The sequence below is a fragment of the Lacerta agilis genome, chromosome 4, assembly GCF_009819535.1.
Source record: "Lacerta agilis isolate rLacAgi1 chromosome 4, rLacAgi1.pri, whole genome shotgun sequence".
NCBI lineage: Eukaryota > Metazoa > Chordata > Lepidosauria > Squamata > Lacertidae > Lacerta > Lacerta agilis.
In genome coordinates, this window is record NC_046315.1 from 4,324,590 (window position 1) to 4,343,199 (window position 18,610).

General features: G+C 47.8%; 1 protein-coding gene across 2 annotated transcripts in view; it reads right to left on the reverse strand.

Moving 5' to 3' along the window:
- Positions 1 to 323: 323 nt before the first annotated feature.
- The window catches only part of ATG16L2 (autophagy related 16 like 2), a 72,740-nt gene continuing 54,453 nt past the window's right edge, over positions 324 to 18,610 (reverse strand). Inside the window, exons 12-18 of one of the 2 annotated variants that reach the window (XM_033145922.1) lie at positions 15,542 to 15,613; positions 13,859 to 13,979; positions 12,295 to 12,400; positions 7,322 to 7,471; positions 5,372 to 5,419; positions 4,180 to 4,281; positions 324 to 462 (exon numbers count right to left, since the gene is read on the reverse strand). In XM_033145922.1, coding sequence (XP_033001813.1) covers positions 375 to 462; positions 4,180 to 4,281; positions 5,372 to 5,419; positions 7,322 to 7,471; positions 12,295 to 12,400; positions 13,859 to 13,979; positions 15,542 to 15,613 — 687 coding nt within the window. In that variant the 3' untranslated portion in view covers positions 324 to 374. Of the gene's footprint in view, positions 463 to 4,179; positions 4,282 to 5,346; positions 5,420 to 7,321; positions 7,472 to 12,294; positions 12,401 to 13,858; positions 13,980 to 15,541; positions 15,617 to 18,610 lie in introns of those variants that run through there. The other variant, XM_033145921.1, reaches the window with a different exon arrangement.

The following is an 18,610-nucleotide window of genomic DNA, read 5'->3' on the forward strand; positions in this document are numbered from 1 at the left end:
ACCACTGTATAGCTATTATTTCCAGCAACGATGAGGTTCCACTGATTCCTCTCGAATTTGTCCAGTTCTCTTGCGAAGCCGTCTCAGCTACCAAAAGTCTGCAGGCAAAAGCTTCCCTTTTGCAGACCCTCCGTAATGTCCGGAGCCTCTTCTCTTGGACCTGAAGGTGTCATGTGCCAGGCCCACCTTTCCCTTGCCTGTCTTGGCTACTTGAAGACACAGGTCTTCGCTTGGATAGCGAGCTCACATACTTATGACGTCCCTGGACATTCTCTTCAGCCCATAGACCACCAACAGCAGCAGCAGCAGACACAGGGAGGCTCAGAGAGAGACAGGAGCCTGGCATCATCCTCATCTCCACGTGGCCACAGAGCTCAGCTCCAGAGGACCACCTTCCTGCCTCGGTCCACACTCCCAATATAGGCTCCAGAGGGGCTCCAAGCCACAGCGTTCACAGGTGAGCTGCAGGCACAAGGAAGGAAAACAGGGAGGCACCACGATGACAGATCACATCCACTCCTTGGACCGTATTAAGAGTGGCGCTGTGGGTTAAACCACAGAGCCTATGGCTTGCTGATCAGAAGGTCGGCGGTTCAAATCCCCGCAATGACGGGGTGAGCTCCCGTTGCTCGGTCCCAGCTCCTGCCAACCTAGCAGTTCGAAAACACCTCAAAGTGCAAGTAGATATATAGGTACCGCTCCGGCGGGAAGGTAAACGGCGTTTCCGTGTGCTGCTCTGGTTCGCCAGAAGCGGCTTAGTCATGCTGGCCACATGACCCGGAAGCTGTACGCCGGCTCCCTCGGCCAGTAACGCGAGATGAGCGCCGCAACCCCAGAGTCGGACACAACTGGACCTAATGGTCAGGGGTCCCTTTACCCTTTACCTTTGTTGTTGTTGTTGTTATTTGTTGTTGCTGTTATTATTATTATTTGAATTTATATACCGCTCTATACCAAAAATGTCCACAAATTCTAGGTAAAAAAAAGGTAAAGGACCCCTGGACGGTTAAGTCCAGTAAAGGCGACTATCAGTTGCGGCGCTCATCTCGCTTTCAGGCCAAGGGAGCCAGCATTTGTCCACAGACAGCTTTCCGGATCCTGTGGCCAGCAGGACTAAACAGCCTCTGGCACAACAAAACACTGTGATGGAAACCAGAGCACACGGAAACGCCGTTTACCTTCCCACCACAGTGGTACCTATCTATCTACTTGCACTGGCATGCTTTTGAACTGCTAGGTTGGCAGGAGCTGGGACAGAGCAACAGGAGCTCACCCCATTGCAGGGATTCAAACAGCCGACCTTCCGATCGGCCAGCCCTAGGCTCTGTGGTTTAGACCACAGCGCCACCCGTGTACCTATACCTGGGGGTCTCAGGGCAGTTCACAGAATAAAATCAAGATATAAAACCACAAAATACATAATAATAATAAAAACAACAAACCAATAGCCCCCCACCAAAAAGAAAAACCACATTTCAAAAGGGTATAGAATGTCAATCAGATCAACCAAAGGCCTGGTTAAAAAGGAACGTTTTTGCCTGGTGCATAAAGGTGTATAATGAAGGTGCCAGGTGAACTTCCCTGGGACCAGGTTACCTATGAGAATGCCTCCCCCCGCATGTGGCGACTCAAACACTTCAACCGGCGGAACAGGCACTGCTACAGGTGCTGCCAAACACCCGTTCTGCCGTGTGGCCATGGAACTCCCTGCCTCTTGATGTCAGCCAGGCGCCTTTGCTGTACAGGTGAAACTCAAAAAGTTAAAATTTTGTGGAAAAGTTCATTTATGTAAGCAATTGTTTTCATTAGCTACTGGAGTGTAATATATGAGATAGACTCATGACATGCAAAGCGAGATATGTATGTCAAGCCTTTGCTTGTTATAATTGTGATGATTATGGCGTACAGCTGATGAGAACCCCAAATTAACAATTTCAACTTTGGGGTTCTCATCAGCTGTACGCCACAACTGTAACAAATAAAGGCTTGACATATCTCGCTTTGCATGTCATGAGTCTATCTCATATATTAGTTTCACCTTTTAAGTTGAATTATTGAAAGAAACGAACCTTTCCACGATATTCTAATTTTTCGAGTTTCACCTGTAGATGATTCTCAGATGATCCCTTCCAACTTTGTGATTCTGTGACCTTTCAAGCTCTTAGCCTTGCTTGGATAATTTGACTGGCACAGGTTCAACCAGCCTGCCTCCTACAGCACAGCCGGAATCGCGCAAGTTAAATGCACGTAAGCGGAGATTGTACTGTACTTTCGGTAGACGACACAGTTCATAGAATCATAGAATCATGGAGTTGGAAGAGACCCCAAGGGCCATCCAGTCCAACCCCCTGCCAAGCAGGAAACACCATCAAAGCATTCCTGACAGATGGCTGTCAAGCCTCAGCTTCAAGACCTCCAAAGAAGGAGACTCCACCACACTCCTTGGCAGCAAATTCCACTGTCCAACAGCTCTTACTGTCAGGAAGTTCTTCCTAATGTTTAGGTGGAATCTTCTTTCTTGTAGTTTGAATCCATTGCCCCGTGTCCGCTTCCCTGGAGCAGCAGAAAACAACCTTTCACCCTCCTCTACATCAGTGTTTTTCAACCACTGTTCCGCGGCACACTAGTGTGCCGCGAGATGTTGCCTGGTGTTCCGAAGGGATCTTTGCGCGCATTCCCCCCCCCCCCGCCCCTCTCCGAACTGATTCTCGGTGCAGGGCTGTAAATTCCTCCTGTCAAGCCACAGATGCAGCAGCAGCAGCGAAACCTTGCCGCTCTCGCCGGGCTGCGCCGCTGCGCCCTGGCTTGCAGCCTTCGTGACATGCGGCAGCTCGTACTGCCACTGCGACTGTTTCACCCCGGACTGCTTCGGATCCGGTGCGGGGTTTCCCGCTCTGCGCGCTGCTCTGGGGCGCCGCAGGGTGAGGCCGCCGGCGGAGCGCCTGTCCTGCAAGTCCCAGCCTCGACGGCCCGCCCGCCGGAGGTCACCTTGTGTCCCAGGAGGGGAAGGGAGAGAGGTGGAAACTGCGTCCGTCCCGCCTATGCCCCAGCCAAGACGGGCGACGAAGCCTCGGGGAGGACGGACGCCTCTCCCTCCTCCCCGCGGTTCCGAAGTGGTGCAGCACTGCGGGGAAGGACCCTCGGGACTTGGGGGGGGACACACCCCAGCTCTTGGGACCTTTGGCGGCGGGGAAAGACCCTCGACGAAAAGGTCCCAAGAGCTGCCCGCAGTAGCGAAGGTTGAGTTGCCTTCTCGGGCGTTGGGTCCAACCAACGACGGTGACACGAAGTCGACGGCAGCCGCTTCTCCACGTCGCCAGCCCCGATCTTTCGGGCATGCGAGGCATGTGCGCGCCCTCGCCCCCCGCCTCCGCCCGCGTGATTTCGCTAGCCTGGGGGTGGGTGAGTAATCGAGTGGAGCTGAGGCGCCCCCGAACTCGCGTCTTCTCCTTTCGCAAATGCGCCGCTTCGCTTGCCGAGAGTCGCGGCGGCGCTTGGGGCATTTCTGCTCTTTGCGCGCGGAGACTGCGCTGGAGAACTGTCGGGGTCCTTGCACCCTGGGAGACTCTGAGGGAAGGGGTCCCTTGGTAGAAATCCACTCAGGGGTAATTCCTCACCTATGAATATGGGCTTTGGGCGAGCTGCAGTCACAGAATGGTAGAGTTGGAAGGGACTCCCAGGGGTCATCAATAAAGTATTTTATAATTTTTCATATTTCTGTTTACTTACTATTTCATAATAAAGTAATTATAAAATACTTTCTTTGTGTTTATTTGATTCCTATTCAAGAGAATTACTTTATATATAGTCAATATAGGCACAGAGTTAATTTTTTTAAACATTTTCTAATGGTGGTGTGCCTCGTGATTTTTTTCATGAAACAAGTGTGCCTTTGCCCAAAAAAGGTTGAAAAACACTGCTCTACATGACATCCTTTTATATATTTGAACATGGCTACGCTATCCCCCCTTAACCTTCTCTTCTCCAGGCTAAACATACCCAGCTCCCTAAGCCGTTCCTCCTAAGGCATCGTTTCCAGGCCTTTCTTTCCAGTTCTGTACTCTCGTTAAAGGTAAGTGTGTTGGGGGGATGACAGCCTGAGAAAAAAGGGTGAGGCTCTTTTTTTAAGAAAAAAATAATCTGGATTTTGGTGTGCTGCAAGCCCTAGAAGGTTCTCACCTGTGCACTCCAGGCAGGCTGGTCTCTAGCTTCCCCGTCTCCATGTTCCATAGGTAGAGAGCGCCGTCTGCGGAGCCAACCAGGGCATAGCTTTTATCGGGGCTGGAGAAAGAGGGAAGGAACGCCTGTCAATCAGCGGGATGAAGGAGAAGAGGGATACCAGGTTCAGGGGCCGAAATTAGGTTTGATGAGGCCCTAAGCTACTGAAGGTAATGGGGCTGAGTCACTTCCTCCTGGAGGCGGATTGGGTGGCTCCTGCAGACCAATCAGGTTGCTGACCAGCTGTCCTTTGTCAACAACAAATTGTCACTGTTTTTTGTGTTGAATATAATAATAATAATAATAATAATAATATTTATTATTTGTACCCCGCCCATCTGGCTGGATTTCCCCAGCCACTCTGGGCGGCTTCCAACAGAAATCAAATACAAAAATATCAAACATTAAAAACTCCCCCAAAAAGGGCTGCCTTCAGGTTTTTTCTGAATGTCAGGTAGTTGTTTATTTCCCTGACCTGTGATGGGAGGGCGTTCCACAGGGCGGGCGCCACTACCGAGAAGGCCCTCTGCCTGGTTCCCTGTAGTTTTGCTTCTCGCAGTGAGGGAACCGACAGAAGGCCCTCGGCGCTGGATCTCAGTGTCCGGGCTGAATGATGGGGGTGGAGACGCTCCTTCAGGTATACAGGACCGAGGCCGTTTAGGGCTTTAAAGGTCAGCACCAACACTTTGAATTGTGCTCGGAAACGTGTTGAATATATGCTATATGGTAATTTATGGACCTCATAGGTATCTCAAGCCGTTTGCGCATGTTCCCATGCAACCAGTCCATGCAGAATGTAGGCACCCTATATATAGAAAGGAGCAAACCAGTGATATTTTAGGGAGCAGGCCAGCAAGCGGGGCCCATGACTTACATCATAGGAGCCTACACAACACAAAACACTGTTGCTGTGTGTAGGTTTTATTTTATTTGTTTTTTATCTTATATTTTGGAAATGTACATCCAGTGTTTTTTTTTCCTTTAGCTTTTTGGGGGGGTCCCCAAGAGAGTGGGGCCCAAAGCCAGAGCTTGTTTTCGCTGATACGTAAATCCGGCACTGGTTGTAGTGAAAATCTTCTGAAAGTTACCAGGCTGGCTGGGGAAAGCTGGATGATCTCCTTACCTGTTGACTCCAAAAATGCCAGAGACTCACCTGAAAACTGCTTTGGTCCCATCGGAACCGCACTTGAATCCCTCAGCCCTATGGAAACAAAAAGGTGGCCGTGAACCCTCGCCAACTCCGTGCAAACAGAAAGGGAGACATCTCATCCAGTTTCACATGTTTCAATGACTTACATACTGTTCAGATTTTCCTGTGATACCCAATAACTTAAGGATCTTAAAAATCCATCCCTGTTAGGAACAGAAATGAGAAACCTGCCTCTGGGTTCAATTCGGAAACAGGCCGAGGAGTTTCCTCAAACCAAGGAGAAGCCAGAAATTCTTTTCCGGCTTCAACTGCAACCTGAGCTAAAGAATATTTTGGGTGATTCTAGCCTCTTCTTTTAAAATTGGGAAAGGAGTACGACAAGGCTGTATATTGTCTCCCTGCTTATTTAACTTATATGCAGAATTCATCATGCAAAAGGCTGGACTGGATGAATCCCAAAACGGAATAAAGATTGCCGGAAAACTAAGATCATGGCCACTGGTCCCATCACCTCCTGAAGGGGAAGAAATGGATTCAGCTCTGGTAAATGTATGGATGCAGCCCTCATCACATTCCACCTCAAAAGAGGCCTATGTAGGTGGGTCACAATGTTCCCATTTTACAGATGGAAACTGAGGCTGGAATCGAGGTCTTGGGCATCTGGCAAAGTCAAGCCTAATGTAAGGTTACCAGATTTTTGTCAATGAATCCGGGGACACTTTTCAAATTCCATGGATTTTGTATGGGGACTGATTTGTAAATCCAGGGACTGTCCCCGGGACATCTGGTAACCTTAGACTAATGGGTTCTGTACTGGAAGAAGCAAAGATCACCAGTGTCGAAGCAATGATTCTTCAACATCAACTTCGTTGGACTGGTCATGTCGTGCGGATGCCCGATCCTCGTCTTCCAAAGCAACTACTCTGTTCCGAATTTAAAAATGGAAAGCGTAATGCTGGTGGTCAACGAAAGAGGTTCAAAGCAGGCATCCCCAAACTTCGGCCCTCCAGATGTTTTGGACTACAATTCCCATCATCCCTGACCACTGGTCCTGTTAGCTAGGGAATCATGGGAGTCGTAGGCCAAAACATCTGGAGGGCCGCAGTTTGGGGATGCCTGGTTTAAAGACTCTCTCAAGGCAAATCTAAAAAAAATGTAGTATAGACACCAACAATTGAGAAACACTGGCCTGCGAGCGCTCCAATTGGAGAACAGCCTTTACCAAAGCTGACACAGGCTTGGAAGACACTCGAACTCAGGACACAAGGGAGAAAAGTGCTAGGAGGAAGGCACGCTTGGCAAATCCACACCGTGATCAACTTCCCACATGTCCCCACCAGGGCCATCTTAGGCAGATCGGCCAATCCCTCCGGCGCCCCTGATGTGCCACCTCTCCGCCTCTGGGGCCACCTCCCTCCCGCGCTAGCCGCCCCTCGGGAGGGGGGGTGGGCGAGCGGGGGATGAGGGGCGTGGCGCTGGAGCGGCGCAGGGCTCTGCACGCCCTTCCAGCGCTCCAGCTGGGGCTCCCTGCGCGGGATGGGAGGCGAGGGCGGCCGGCTCGCAGCCCGCCCGGGAGCGGCATGGGTGGCAGCAGCTGCGCAGGTGGTGCACGAGCACCCGCCCGCCTGTGGGGGCGGGGGCGGGTTGGGGAGGGGGCGCACGGTATACCGGCGGGCTCGCGGGGGCGCCCCTGGGGGGCGCAGCGCCAGTAGCCCCTATGGATAAGACGGCCCTGGTCCCCACTGTGGAAGGACATGTGGGTCCAGAATTGGCCTCCACAGTCACTTGCGGACTCTTTGTTAAAACCGTATTCATGGAAGACAATCTTACTCGGCTGCGAGGGATCGCCAAAGAGAGAGAGCCCTCCCATGACCAAGCCTGGCCTCCTGTTGATTTGGCTGGGTGCTGCCCAGGTGCCGCTGCCCCCCCCCCCCCGGGTCCCTGGCTCCTAACCTGAAGACCTGCCGGATGTTGTGCATTCGAAGGTCGATGACTTTGAGGGCGTTGTCCCTGGAGCAGCTCAGTAGATGCATCTGATCGGGACTGATGCTCAAGGAAGTCACCTTGCCTTCCACAGGGATCACCTGTGTGCAGCGGGGATCTCTGGAGGAAGAAGGTGGCAGGGTGCATTGTGCAGTTACTATGTCGCCATTAAACATCTTGCTGAAATATGAGAGCCCCACCTGGAGCGGCATTCTGCCGGTTTCCAGAGGTGTACCTATTGGTGCAAGTGTTGTTGTTGTTCAGTCGTGTCCGACTCTTCGTGACCCCATGGACCAGAGCATGCCAGGCACGCCTATCCTTCACTGCCTCTCGCAGTTTGGCCAAACTCATGTTAGTAGCTTCGAGAACACTGTCCAACCATCTCATCCTCTGTCATCCCCTTCTCCTTGTGCCCCTCTGTCGTCCCCTTCTCCTTGCTGTGTTGTTTTTCACAGGGTTGTTTTATTGCATACTGTATTTTAAATTACAGATACTTAGAAGCAATTGCATGAAAGCATTAAAATATATCTGTGCGTTTTTTAATTGCAGGTTTTTACTTTAACATTTGCGGAACTGGTTTTTTATAAACCGCTTAAACACCTATTTTGTCATCAAGTGGTATCTAAATGAATGAATGAATTCAGGAATGATGCATAATAATGATTTTTTAAAAAAAAAAAAACACCAGGCAGTTTATTTAACACGGAGGATTACATAGTACAAACATATTAAGAGCCAGACAGCTGCAAGCAATTAGTGAACTTAATTTGCATGTCATTAACATAATCTGCATACGGGTAGGTAGCCGTGTTGGTCTGCTGTAGTCGAAACAAAATAATTTTCCTTTCTTCCAGTAGCACCTTAGAGACCAACTAAGTTTGTACTTGGTAGGAGCTTTGGTGTGCATGCACACTTCTTCAGATAATTTGCATAGTAATTCTGGGCATCCCAAAGCTGGTAGACATGAGGAATCTGCTTTCCTCCCTCCCAGCACCCTGGGTTTTGCGCTGAGACATGTTGGAGGGTTCTTGTGGCACCATTCACGGAACAAAAACTACTGCAGAGATATCCACATCTTCAAAAGTAGAGAGTCCATAGCTTGGCTTTTGGAAAACGGGGGATCTGCAGTACTCAGCTAATTGGGAGTCACTGAATTACAGTCTCCAGGAAGCATATCCCTTTGCGGCAATGAAATTCAGTCCTCTAGCAGCTCCATGAGACAGTGAGAGATTTTACTTTCTTGGGCTCCTTGATCACTGCAGATGGTGACAGCAGTCATGAAATTAAAAGACGCCTGCTTCTTGGGAAGAAAGCAATGACAAACCTAGACAGCATCTTAAAAAGCAGAGACATCACCTTGCCGACAAGGTCCGTATAGTTAAAGCTATGGTTTTCCCAGTAGTAATGTACGGAAGTGAGAGCTGGACCATAAAGAAGGCCGATCGCCGAAGAATTGATGCTTTTGAATTCTGGTGCTGGAGGAGACTCTTGAGAGTCCCATGGACTGCAAGAAGATCAAACCTATCCATTTTGAAGGAAATCAGCCCTGAGTGCTCACTGGAAGGACAGATCCTGAAGTTGAGGCTCCAATACTTTGGCCACCTCATGAGAAGAGAAGACTCCCTGGAAAAGACCCTGATGTTGGGAAAGATGGAGGGCACAAGGAGAAGGGGGCGACAGAGGATGAGATGGTTGGACAGTGTTCTCGAAGTGACTGGCATGAGTTTGGCCAAACTGCGAGAGGCAGTGAAGGATAGGCGTGCCTGGCGTGCTCTGGTCCATGGGGTCACGAAGAGGCGGACACGACTGAACGACTGAACAACAACAAGCATCTCCCTGGCTCAGAGGCCGCCACACAGAGACCTTTTCTTTTCAGTTACAGCTCATACCAAAAACAAACTTAGTTGGTCTCTAAGGTGCTAATGGAAGGAATTTTTTTTTATTTTTTTGTCTTTTCTTTTCAGTTAAGGATCTCTCCTCTTTGAGAATGGCACTCTGAGCACATAGGGATGCAGGCAAAACAGCAGGACATCCATTAGCATCTTGACCTTCCAGATCCACAGAACAACAACTCCTTAACAAAGGAGAGGCGGTTGGGGGGGGGGGTCACTCTCAGTACAAGCCCGTCAAAGGACAGCAGCTATAAATAGAGAAGGTGAGGCATGGAAATAGCAGCAGCAGTAGAAGCTTGTTGCTTGTCTGTTAAGAGGCTGGTGGGGAAGGGAAGAGATTTTGCAGCCCGCAGAGACTTGTAGAGTTGGAAGGGAACCCCCGGTGGTCATCTAGTCCAACCCCCTGCAATACAGGAATTCCAAGTTAGGGGTACTGCTTAGGGAGGGGTCAGATTTTAATTTCAGAGGTTTTGATTTTGCTGTTACCGCTAGTAGTGTTTTTATATCTTATTATGACTTAGGTGGGGATTGTTTAATTTTTGATTTTATTCATTACTGATAACTACTTTGCACAAGGAGAAGGGGACGACAGAGGATGAGATGGTTGGACAGTGTTCTCGAAGTGACTGGCATGAGTTTGGCCAAATTGCGGGAGGCAGTGAAGGATAGGGGTGCCTGGCGTGCTCTGGTCCATAGGGTCACGAAGAGTCGGACACGACTGAACAACTGAACAACAACACTTTGCTTATAGTTTTGTAATTATGCTCATGCTTCCTTGTTGTAAGCTGCCCAGAGCATAGTTTTAACTATGGAAATGCAGCGGACAAATAAACGACGATGGTGAAAAACAGTAACAGCACCAAGCCACCCATCGGCCCAGCCAAGAACAAAGACAGCAGCAACAATAAATAAGAGGCAGGGTGTGAACAGAGGGAGGCGCTGTGGTCTAAACCACTGAGCCTCTTGGACTTGTCAATCAGAAGGTCAACGGTTCGAATCCCCGAGGTGGAGTGAGCTTCCGTTGCTCTGTCCCAGCTCCTGTCAACCTAGCAGTTCGAAAGCACACCAGTGCAAGTAGATAAATAGGTACCACTGTGGAGGGAATCATAGAGTTGGAAGAGACCCCAAGGGCCACCCAGTCCAACCCCCTGCCAAGCAGGAAACACCATCAAAGCATTCCTGACAGATGGCTGTCAAGCCTCCGCTTCAAGACCTCCAAAGAAGGAGACTCCACCACACTCCTGGGCAGCAAATCCCACTGTCCAACAGCTCTCACTGTCAGGAAGTTCTTCCTAATGTTTAGGTGGAATCTTCATTCTTGTAGTTTGAATCCATTGCTCCGTGTCTGCTTCTCTGGAGCAGCAGAAAACAACCCTTCTCCCTCCTCTATATGACATCCTTCTATATATTTGAACATGGCTATCATATCCCCCCTTAACCTTCTCTTCTCCAGGCTAAACATACCCAGCTCCCTAAGCCGTTCCTCATAAGGCATCGTTTCCAGGCCTTTGACCATTTTGGTTGCCCTCCTCTGGACACGTTCCAGCTTGTCAGTATCCTTCTTGAACTGTGGTGCCCAGAACTGGACACAGTATTCCAGGTGAGGTCTGACCAGAGCGGAATACAGTGGTACTATTACTTCCCTTGATCTAGATGCTATACTCCTCTTGATGCAGCCCAGAATTCCCAGATGTGGGAAGGTAAACAGCGTTTCCGTGCGCTGCTCTGGTTTCCGTCACGGTGTTCCGTTGTGCCACATGACCCAGAAAGCTGTCTGTGGACAAACGGCGGCTCCCTTGGCCTGAAAACAAGATGAGCACCACAACCCCATAGTCTCCTTTGACTGTACTTAACCATCCAGCAGCTCATCTTCCAGCGTCATAACTTTTATATGCCTGTTGTCTTTGTCCATGGAGTTTTCTTGGCAGGGATACTGGAGTGGCTTGCCGGTTCCTTCTCCAGGTGGATCACATTTAGTTTAAACTCTCCGCTATGACCTGTCCATCTCGGGTGGCCCTGCATGGCAAAGCTCATAGCTTCCCTGAGTTATTCAAGCCCCTTCGCCACGACAAGGCAGTGGTCCATGAAGGAGAATAATGGTGCTGGAGAAACATGGAAACGGAGAGGGGGACTCAGTCCCCATCAGAGCAGATGGGGGGGGGGAAAGCCCAGCAGCCCTCATTCCGACAAGCCGGAAGAAAGAGCAGGAAGATGGAGCCTAGATCTTCATTGGGAAGACATTGGACAAGATGTAGAAACCCAGCAGCGCTACGGGCACCAAATAACACCAGTTCTGCATTTATAGGAAATCAGTCTTTCGGTATGACACTCTGGGACTCCCTGCCTATTGGCATCACCGTTCTCTTTTTGGCAATTGCTTAAAACATTTTTAAAACATAGTGGAAGTCACTGCATAGACTATTTGTATGGAATTGCATAGATTATTTGTATGGAACTGCAGCAATGCAGGGAGGAATATAGGAAAGATAAAAAAAAAAGTTGGATAATGTGTAACTAGAATTAATTACTGCTTTTGGTTTCCTTTGTTTGTATCTCTCTTGCATTAGAAGAAGTTACCTACGTGACTATACACTTAGTCTTACTTTTTCTTTTTCTTCTTTTTTCCTTCCCCCTTTTCTACTTTTTGTGGTTTTAATTTTTGTTGTTTTTGTTTTTTGTTTGTTTGTTTGTTTTTTACCTTTTGTGATTGTTGCTATTCTTTTGTATTTGCATCTGTGAAAGGTTTTTAAACTCGTTGTGAAATTGTTGAATCTAAATCTAAATAATGTTGATATTATTATTTTTTTAAAAAACATTTTTGACCCACCCAGACATGTAGACTGCTTGCTTTTACCAAGCATTTATTGATTTATTCTCTTTGTCAACCATTTTGATGTATTTTTTTTTAAAAAGCAATCAGCTAGTGTGCAGGTTTTTACAAAGTAAAAATATATATAATGAAAAAAATATTGGTGCCACAACTGAAAAGGCCCCGGAAAAGGACAAGGCCAACCCTGGTTGCATCCTCATCTGGCTGCCTGGTGGCCTCACCTGCTGTCCCAGAAACGGATGGTCTTGTCATGATGTCCACTGATGATGAAGGTGTCGCAACACACAATATCATTGCAATAGGAGAAGACGCCAATGGTTCTGTAGCCTGCCAGAAAAGCCATAGAGAGTTGTGTCAGGGCGGAGAAAGAATAATATAGAATCATAGAGTTGGAAGACACAGTATTCCAGGTGAGGTCTGACCAGAGCGGAATACAGTGGTACTATTACTTCCCTTGATCTAGACGCTATACTCCTATTGATGCAGCCCAGAATTGCATTGGCTTTTTTAGCTGCTGCATCACACTGTTGACTCATGTCAAGTTGATGGTCTACCAAGACTCCTAGATCCTTTTCACATGTAAAGAGATAGCAGGGATGTTATATAAATTGATGATAAGCGACAAAGGAAGAATGGTAAGGATAATCCAGATTAAATGGGAGAAGGAAGGTATGATCCATCAAAAAAGGGTCCAAGAACTGATGAAGAATATAAATAATATAATAAATAGAAAAATATAAAGAGTTAAGTAGAATTTTTTTTATTAAAGTGATATAGAACTCCAGCACAAATGGCGTATATGGCGAAAGGGTTTAGTCCCAAATGCTGGCATTGTGGTCAGGAAAAAGGATTATATGCCCACATGTGGTGGGAATGCAATCTGGTCAAGGAATACTGGCAAAAGATTATAAAGATAATTTCTGGATTATTTCAAATGAACATAGAAGTTAATCGGGATTTGCTCTTTTCCGGAATACTGGGAAATAATGAAGTAAGAAGTAATATGCAAGAGCTGTATAAGATCATGATTCTAGCCGGAATGGCAGTTATTGCACTGGGGTGGAAAGAAAAGGCTAAATGGAACTTGGAAAAATGGAACGATTATGGTATGTTTTCGAATATGCACAAGCAGAAATATTTGCACAGATTGGGGCAGAGGGTAGATGGGGGGGGGAAATGTCAAAGAATCACAAAAATGGGCATTTTACAGGAATTGGATAGAAAGGGCAGAAGCCAACCCAAACATACAAGCTAGAATGAATAGACTGTGTACATGGGAAAAGTTTCGAAGAAGGAAGGCCTGACCGGGGGGGGGGGGGGAGAGGGTTGGAGGGGGGGAGAGATGGTAAACCGGATGACACTTTGAACTGATTTTGTTATGGAATCTCCCCCCCCCCCACAAGAAACCATATATATTAATGTTATGTAGTTATGCATTGTAGTATCAATGAATTTTGTTTTGTATTCTTTGTTTCCTAGTATATAATAATGTTAGGTTACCAAGCAAATTTAATTAAAGTTATTGGGGGGGAAATTAATATGAAAAAAACAAAAAGACAGTCGAGTCAGGGTAAGGAGATGGGCCTCTTGATAGGGCTCGCCCCCCTGTAACTACACAGCCGTGAGGCCCGTCTAGTGTGCTGCTGGATCAGGGCCCTGCATCCTAGAGTGGCTGGGGAGACCCAGCCAGATGGGCGAGGTACAAATAATAAATTATTATTATTATCATCATCATCATCATCATCATCATCATCATCTCCACAGGAAGAATTGGCCGTCACTTACACGCCCCTTTGGTCAAATCCCACTCCTTCACCGTCCTGTCCCGGCTGCCCGTCACAGCTTGGTGCCGGGTGGCTCTGAACCTTGCAGCTGTCACTTTGTCTGTGTGCCCCGTCAGAACCTCCTAGTCAAGAGAAGAGTTGGAGGCGTCAAGGGATTTGTTGCTTTTCAGTGCTCCTCCTATTACACACGAAAAATGGAAGCTCTGAGAACGTAAGAACCTAAGGGGAGCCTCCTGGATCAAGCCAATGGTCCACCTAGTCCTGTGACCAACCAGAGGCCCATTACGTATCTGAAGTGTATCTGAAGAAGTGTGCATGCACACGAAAGCTCATACCAAGAACAAACTTAGTTGGTCCCTAAGGTGCTACTGGAAGGATTATTTTTTTTTGACCATTACAGAAGGACAGCCTCTTTCCATATGAACCTACCCAGACCCTGAGATCATCTTCTGAGGGGCTCCTTTGTGTGCCTCCTCCTCGAGAGGTCCGGAGGGTGGCAACACGAGGACGGGGCCTTCTCTGCAGTGGCTCCCCATAAAAACGTTCCTTTTCAACCAGGCATTTGATTGACCTGATATGCCCTTTTAAAATGTGGTTCTTTTTTTTTAAGGGGGGTTGTTATTAGGTTGCTATTTTTATTTTGATTGTAGATACAGGTGAAACTCGAAATATCAGAATATCGTGGGGAAGTCCATTTATGTAAGCAATTGTCTTCATTAGCTACTGGAGTTTAATATATGAGATAGACTCATGACATGCAAAGCGAGATATGCCAAGCCTTTGCTTGTTATAATTGTGATGATTATGGAGTACAGCTGATGAAAACCCCAAAGTTGAGATTGTTAATTTGGGGTTCTCATCAGCTGTACGCCATAACCATCACAGTTATAACAAATAAAGGATTGACATACCTCGCTTTGCATGTCATATATTAGTTTCACCTTTTAAGTTGAATTACTGAAAGAAATGAACCTTTCCACGATATTCTAATTTTTCGAGTTTTACCTGTATATTGTGGTTTTATATTTTGATTTTGTTCTGTGAACCGCCCTGAGACCTCTGGTATATAAATTAAATAAAAACACAAGCAGGATTCGAACACAAGGCCCCTCTCCCCTCCCGTGGTTTCCAGCAACTGGGATTCAGAATCCCTGCCGCTTCCAGGTGTGAAAGGCAGAGCCTAGCCCTCCTGGCTAGTGGCCATCGAGAGCCCTCTCCTCCACCCATGAATTTGTCTAATCCTCTTTTCCAGCCATCCATGTTGGTGGCCATCACCGCCTCCTGTGGCAGGGAGTTCCATGGTTTAACCGTGCACTGCGTTAAGTACTGTCTTTCCCCCCCCCCCAACATTCAGCTTCACTGGGTGCCCATGAGTTCTAGCGATACGAGGAAGTGAGGAAAACCTTTCTCCATCTTTTTTCTCGAGGCCAGGCACAATTTTGTAAACTTCTATCCTGTCACATGTTAGGGCTGGCGTCCCCACCCCCCTTGCTGCTTTCCCCATGAAAAACCGATCTCCGCAGCTGAATTGGAGCAAATGGCAATTCAGCTTTGCCATAGACTGCCATTTGCTCCGATTCCACAATAAAGAGTGGGCTCAGATTCCTTCCTCGGCCCTGAAGCCTGGCTTAATAGTTTCCCATCGCACAAACGCACTCCTCTGCCGCAAGCAAAAGGATCTCACCTTGAAATGGCAGTCGTCAACCTTCCATAGCTGAGCAGCATTGTTGTATGTACCGGCCAAGACGTGAAATCCCTGCTGGGGACAGAGAGAAAGAGAGTTTGGAGAGGAATCAGACCAGCCACCTCTGTTCTGCCCTGGCTGTGGGACTTGGCTTGGCACTGGGAATGTTTCAAGATCTATAAGGCGGGCAAGGGGAGCTGAACCGAAACGACTCACAAAAAAGTTTCCCCTGTTGTTCAGTCATTCAGTCGTGTCCGACTCTTCGTGACCCCATGGACCAGAGCACGCCAGGCACCCATATCCTCCACTGCCTCCCGCAGTTTGGCCAAACTCAAGCCAGTCACTTCGAGAACACTGTCCAACCACCTCGTCCTCTGTCGTCCCCTTCTCCTTGTGCCCTCTATCTTTCCCAACATCAGGGTCTTTTCTAGGGAGTCTTCTCTTCTCATGAGGTGGCCAAAGTACTGGAGCCTCAACTTCAGGATCTGTCCTTCTAGTGAGCACTCAGGGCTGATTTCCTTCAGAATGGATAGGTTTGATCTTCTTGCAGTCCATGGGACTCTCAAGAGTCTCCTCCTGCACCATAATTCAAAAGCATCAATTCTTCGGCGATCAGCCTTCTTTATGGTCCAGCTCTCACTTCCGTACATCACTACTGGGAAAACCATAGCTTTAACTACACGCACCTTTGTCGGCAAGGTGATGTCTCTGCTTTTTAAGACGCTGTCTAGGTTTGTCATTGCTTTCCTCCCAAGAAGCAGGCGTCTTCTAATTTTGTGACTGCTGTCACCATCTGCAGTGATCATGGAGCCCAAGAAAGTAAAATCTCTCACTGCCTCCATTTCTTCCCCTTCTATTTGCCAGGAGGTGATGGGACCAGTGGCCATGATCTTAGTTTTTTGATGTTGAGCTTCAGACCATATTTTGCGCTCTCCTCTTTCACCCTCATTAAGAGGTTCTTTAATTCCTCCTCACTTTCTGCCATCAAGGTAGTATCATCAGCGTATCTGAGGTTGTTGATATTTCTTCCGGCAATCTAGTAGTCCGCTATTAAAAGTGGCGATGGACAGAATTGCACAGCCTCATTAATATTTTTTTTTTAACAAGTCTGTTTCAGTCCCTTTCCTTTGACGAGATATTTAACACCATAAAATAGAAAAATAAACTGCTGGCTAAAAACTCTGCAGAAGTGTGTGGGTCTCTGTATATATTCAGCTGCCCCCCACTATCATGGTAGCTGCCAGTGAGCAGCAAACATTTTGAATTCCCCAAAATTCAGAAAGCACCTTGGAACAACAGGGACTTTTGGGGGGGAAACAAAATGGCAATCGCCACTGTTTTTTATTTTTATTTTGTTCTGCGAACCTTCCTGAGACCTCCGGGTATAGGGCAGTATATAAATTCTAATAATAATAATAATAATAATAATAATAATAATATCAAATTGCAATGGATTCTATAAGTTAAACTGGGTAATGAGGCCCTTCTGCATGTCTGTCCCCCTGAAGCTTTTGCCATTCCATGGAAATTGATATTTCCCCACGTTCTTGGAGTACGAGAGAGGCCGACTTCTCTCCATCTGCTTAGTCCACCCTTCCTGCTCTCATGTCGGACCGCGTTTCAGGGGGCTGGACTAGATGACCCTCGAGGTCCCCCTCCAACTCTATGATTCTACGAGCAGAACACATTGTGGGGAGCAGAGCCCCCGTTTGGAGGAAGGCCGCCCAAAGGGCTTCCTTCTGTAGTTCTCCCTGCTTCTTTCCAACCACCTAGCATTTCGCTTGACTTTTGGGGCGGCCATTCGTCCCGCTAATGAACTCGGAAAAGTTCGTCCTTCAGTCCCTTTGGCCAGGTGGCTGCAGCTGTGGGGAGCCCCACATCCTCCCTGCCTTTGGTTCGTATCGTAGGAGGAGGAGACATCTCTTTTGGGGGGGGATGATGATTGCCAGGGGCGTAGCAAGGGGGGGCGGTCCACCCCATGTTCCATAATGGAGGGGGTGACAAATTATCAAGGAACAATTCCTGCCCTACTAGGGCAGTTCATTTTTTTAAAAAACTTTTTTTAAATGCCTTCTCCAAAGGTCTTATCTTACTATGCTTGGCAGAGGGTTGGACTGGATGGCCCTTGGGGTCTCTTCCAACTCTAGGATTCTATACTAGGGATTATATAGCTATATATGAAATTTCATGCATATCTGTTAATATCTTGACCCTCCTCCACCAAAATAGCTGTTCACTTGGCTGTTTTCCTATGTCGTGAGGGCTGGAATTTAAGTTCAGAATACACTTTACTGTTCCCAACCCTAACCCTGTGGAAAGCCATCTAATTAGACTTTAATTTGATACTGAGATGTTTTTAGGAGGTAATTTAATTATTGTTTGATTTTATACCAATGTTATGTATCTGATGTTAGCCACCCTGAGCCCGACTTCGGCCGGGGAGGGCGGGATATAAATAAAAGTTTTATTATTATTATTACTTGTTGTTATTCCTTTGTAAGAAAATCTGAAATAATGTAAAACCATTTTTTTTGCACGGTGGGGGGAAATCAATGGGGGGGGTGGTGACAAGAAATTTTCTGCACCGGGTACCACCTGACCTTCCTACGCCTCTGGGGAGGTGACAAAAAAAAATTGCCCCCCCCCCGGGAACCAATTTCCCTTGCTACGCCCCTGATGATTGCAAAGGACCGCGTTGGCATGGCAACAGCCTCCGCAGGAAGCCCCGTGCTGCCCCCTGGTGGACATGGGCAAGAAACGCCCCTTTCCAAAGAGCCCTCACTGGAAACTGTCTCACATCAGGAGTTCAGCCCTTCCATAATATTTGGGCACTGCCTGCTCCGAATACCAGGGGCTCCTTTCCTTCTCCTGTTACCCAATCTGTCAAAATGGCAATGCTAACGGAGTGCGGCTCGATCCCTGTAAGTCGGAGGTACAGTTGGCAGGCAGTTCATAGGATCGTAGAATCACAGGTTTGTAGAGTTGGAAGGAACCATGGTGGTCTTTTCATCCAACCCCCTGCAACGCAGGAATCTTTTGTCAAACGTGGGGATCCAATCCACGACCCTG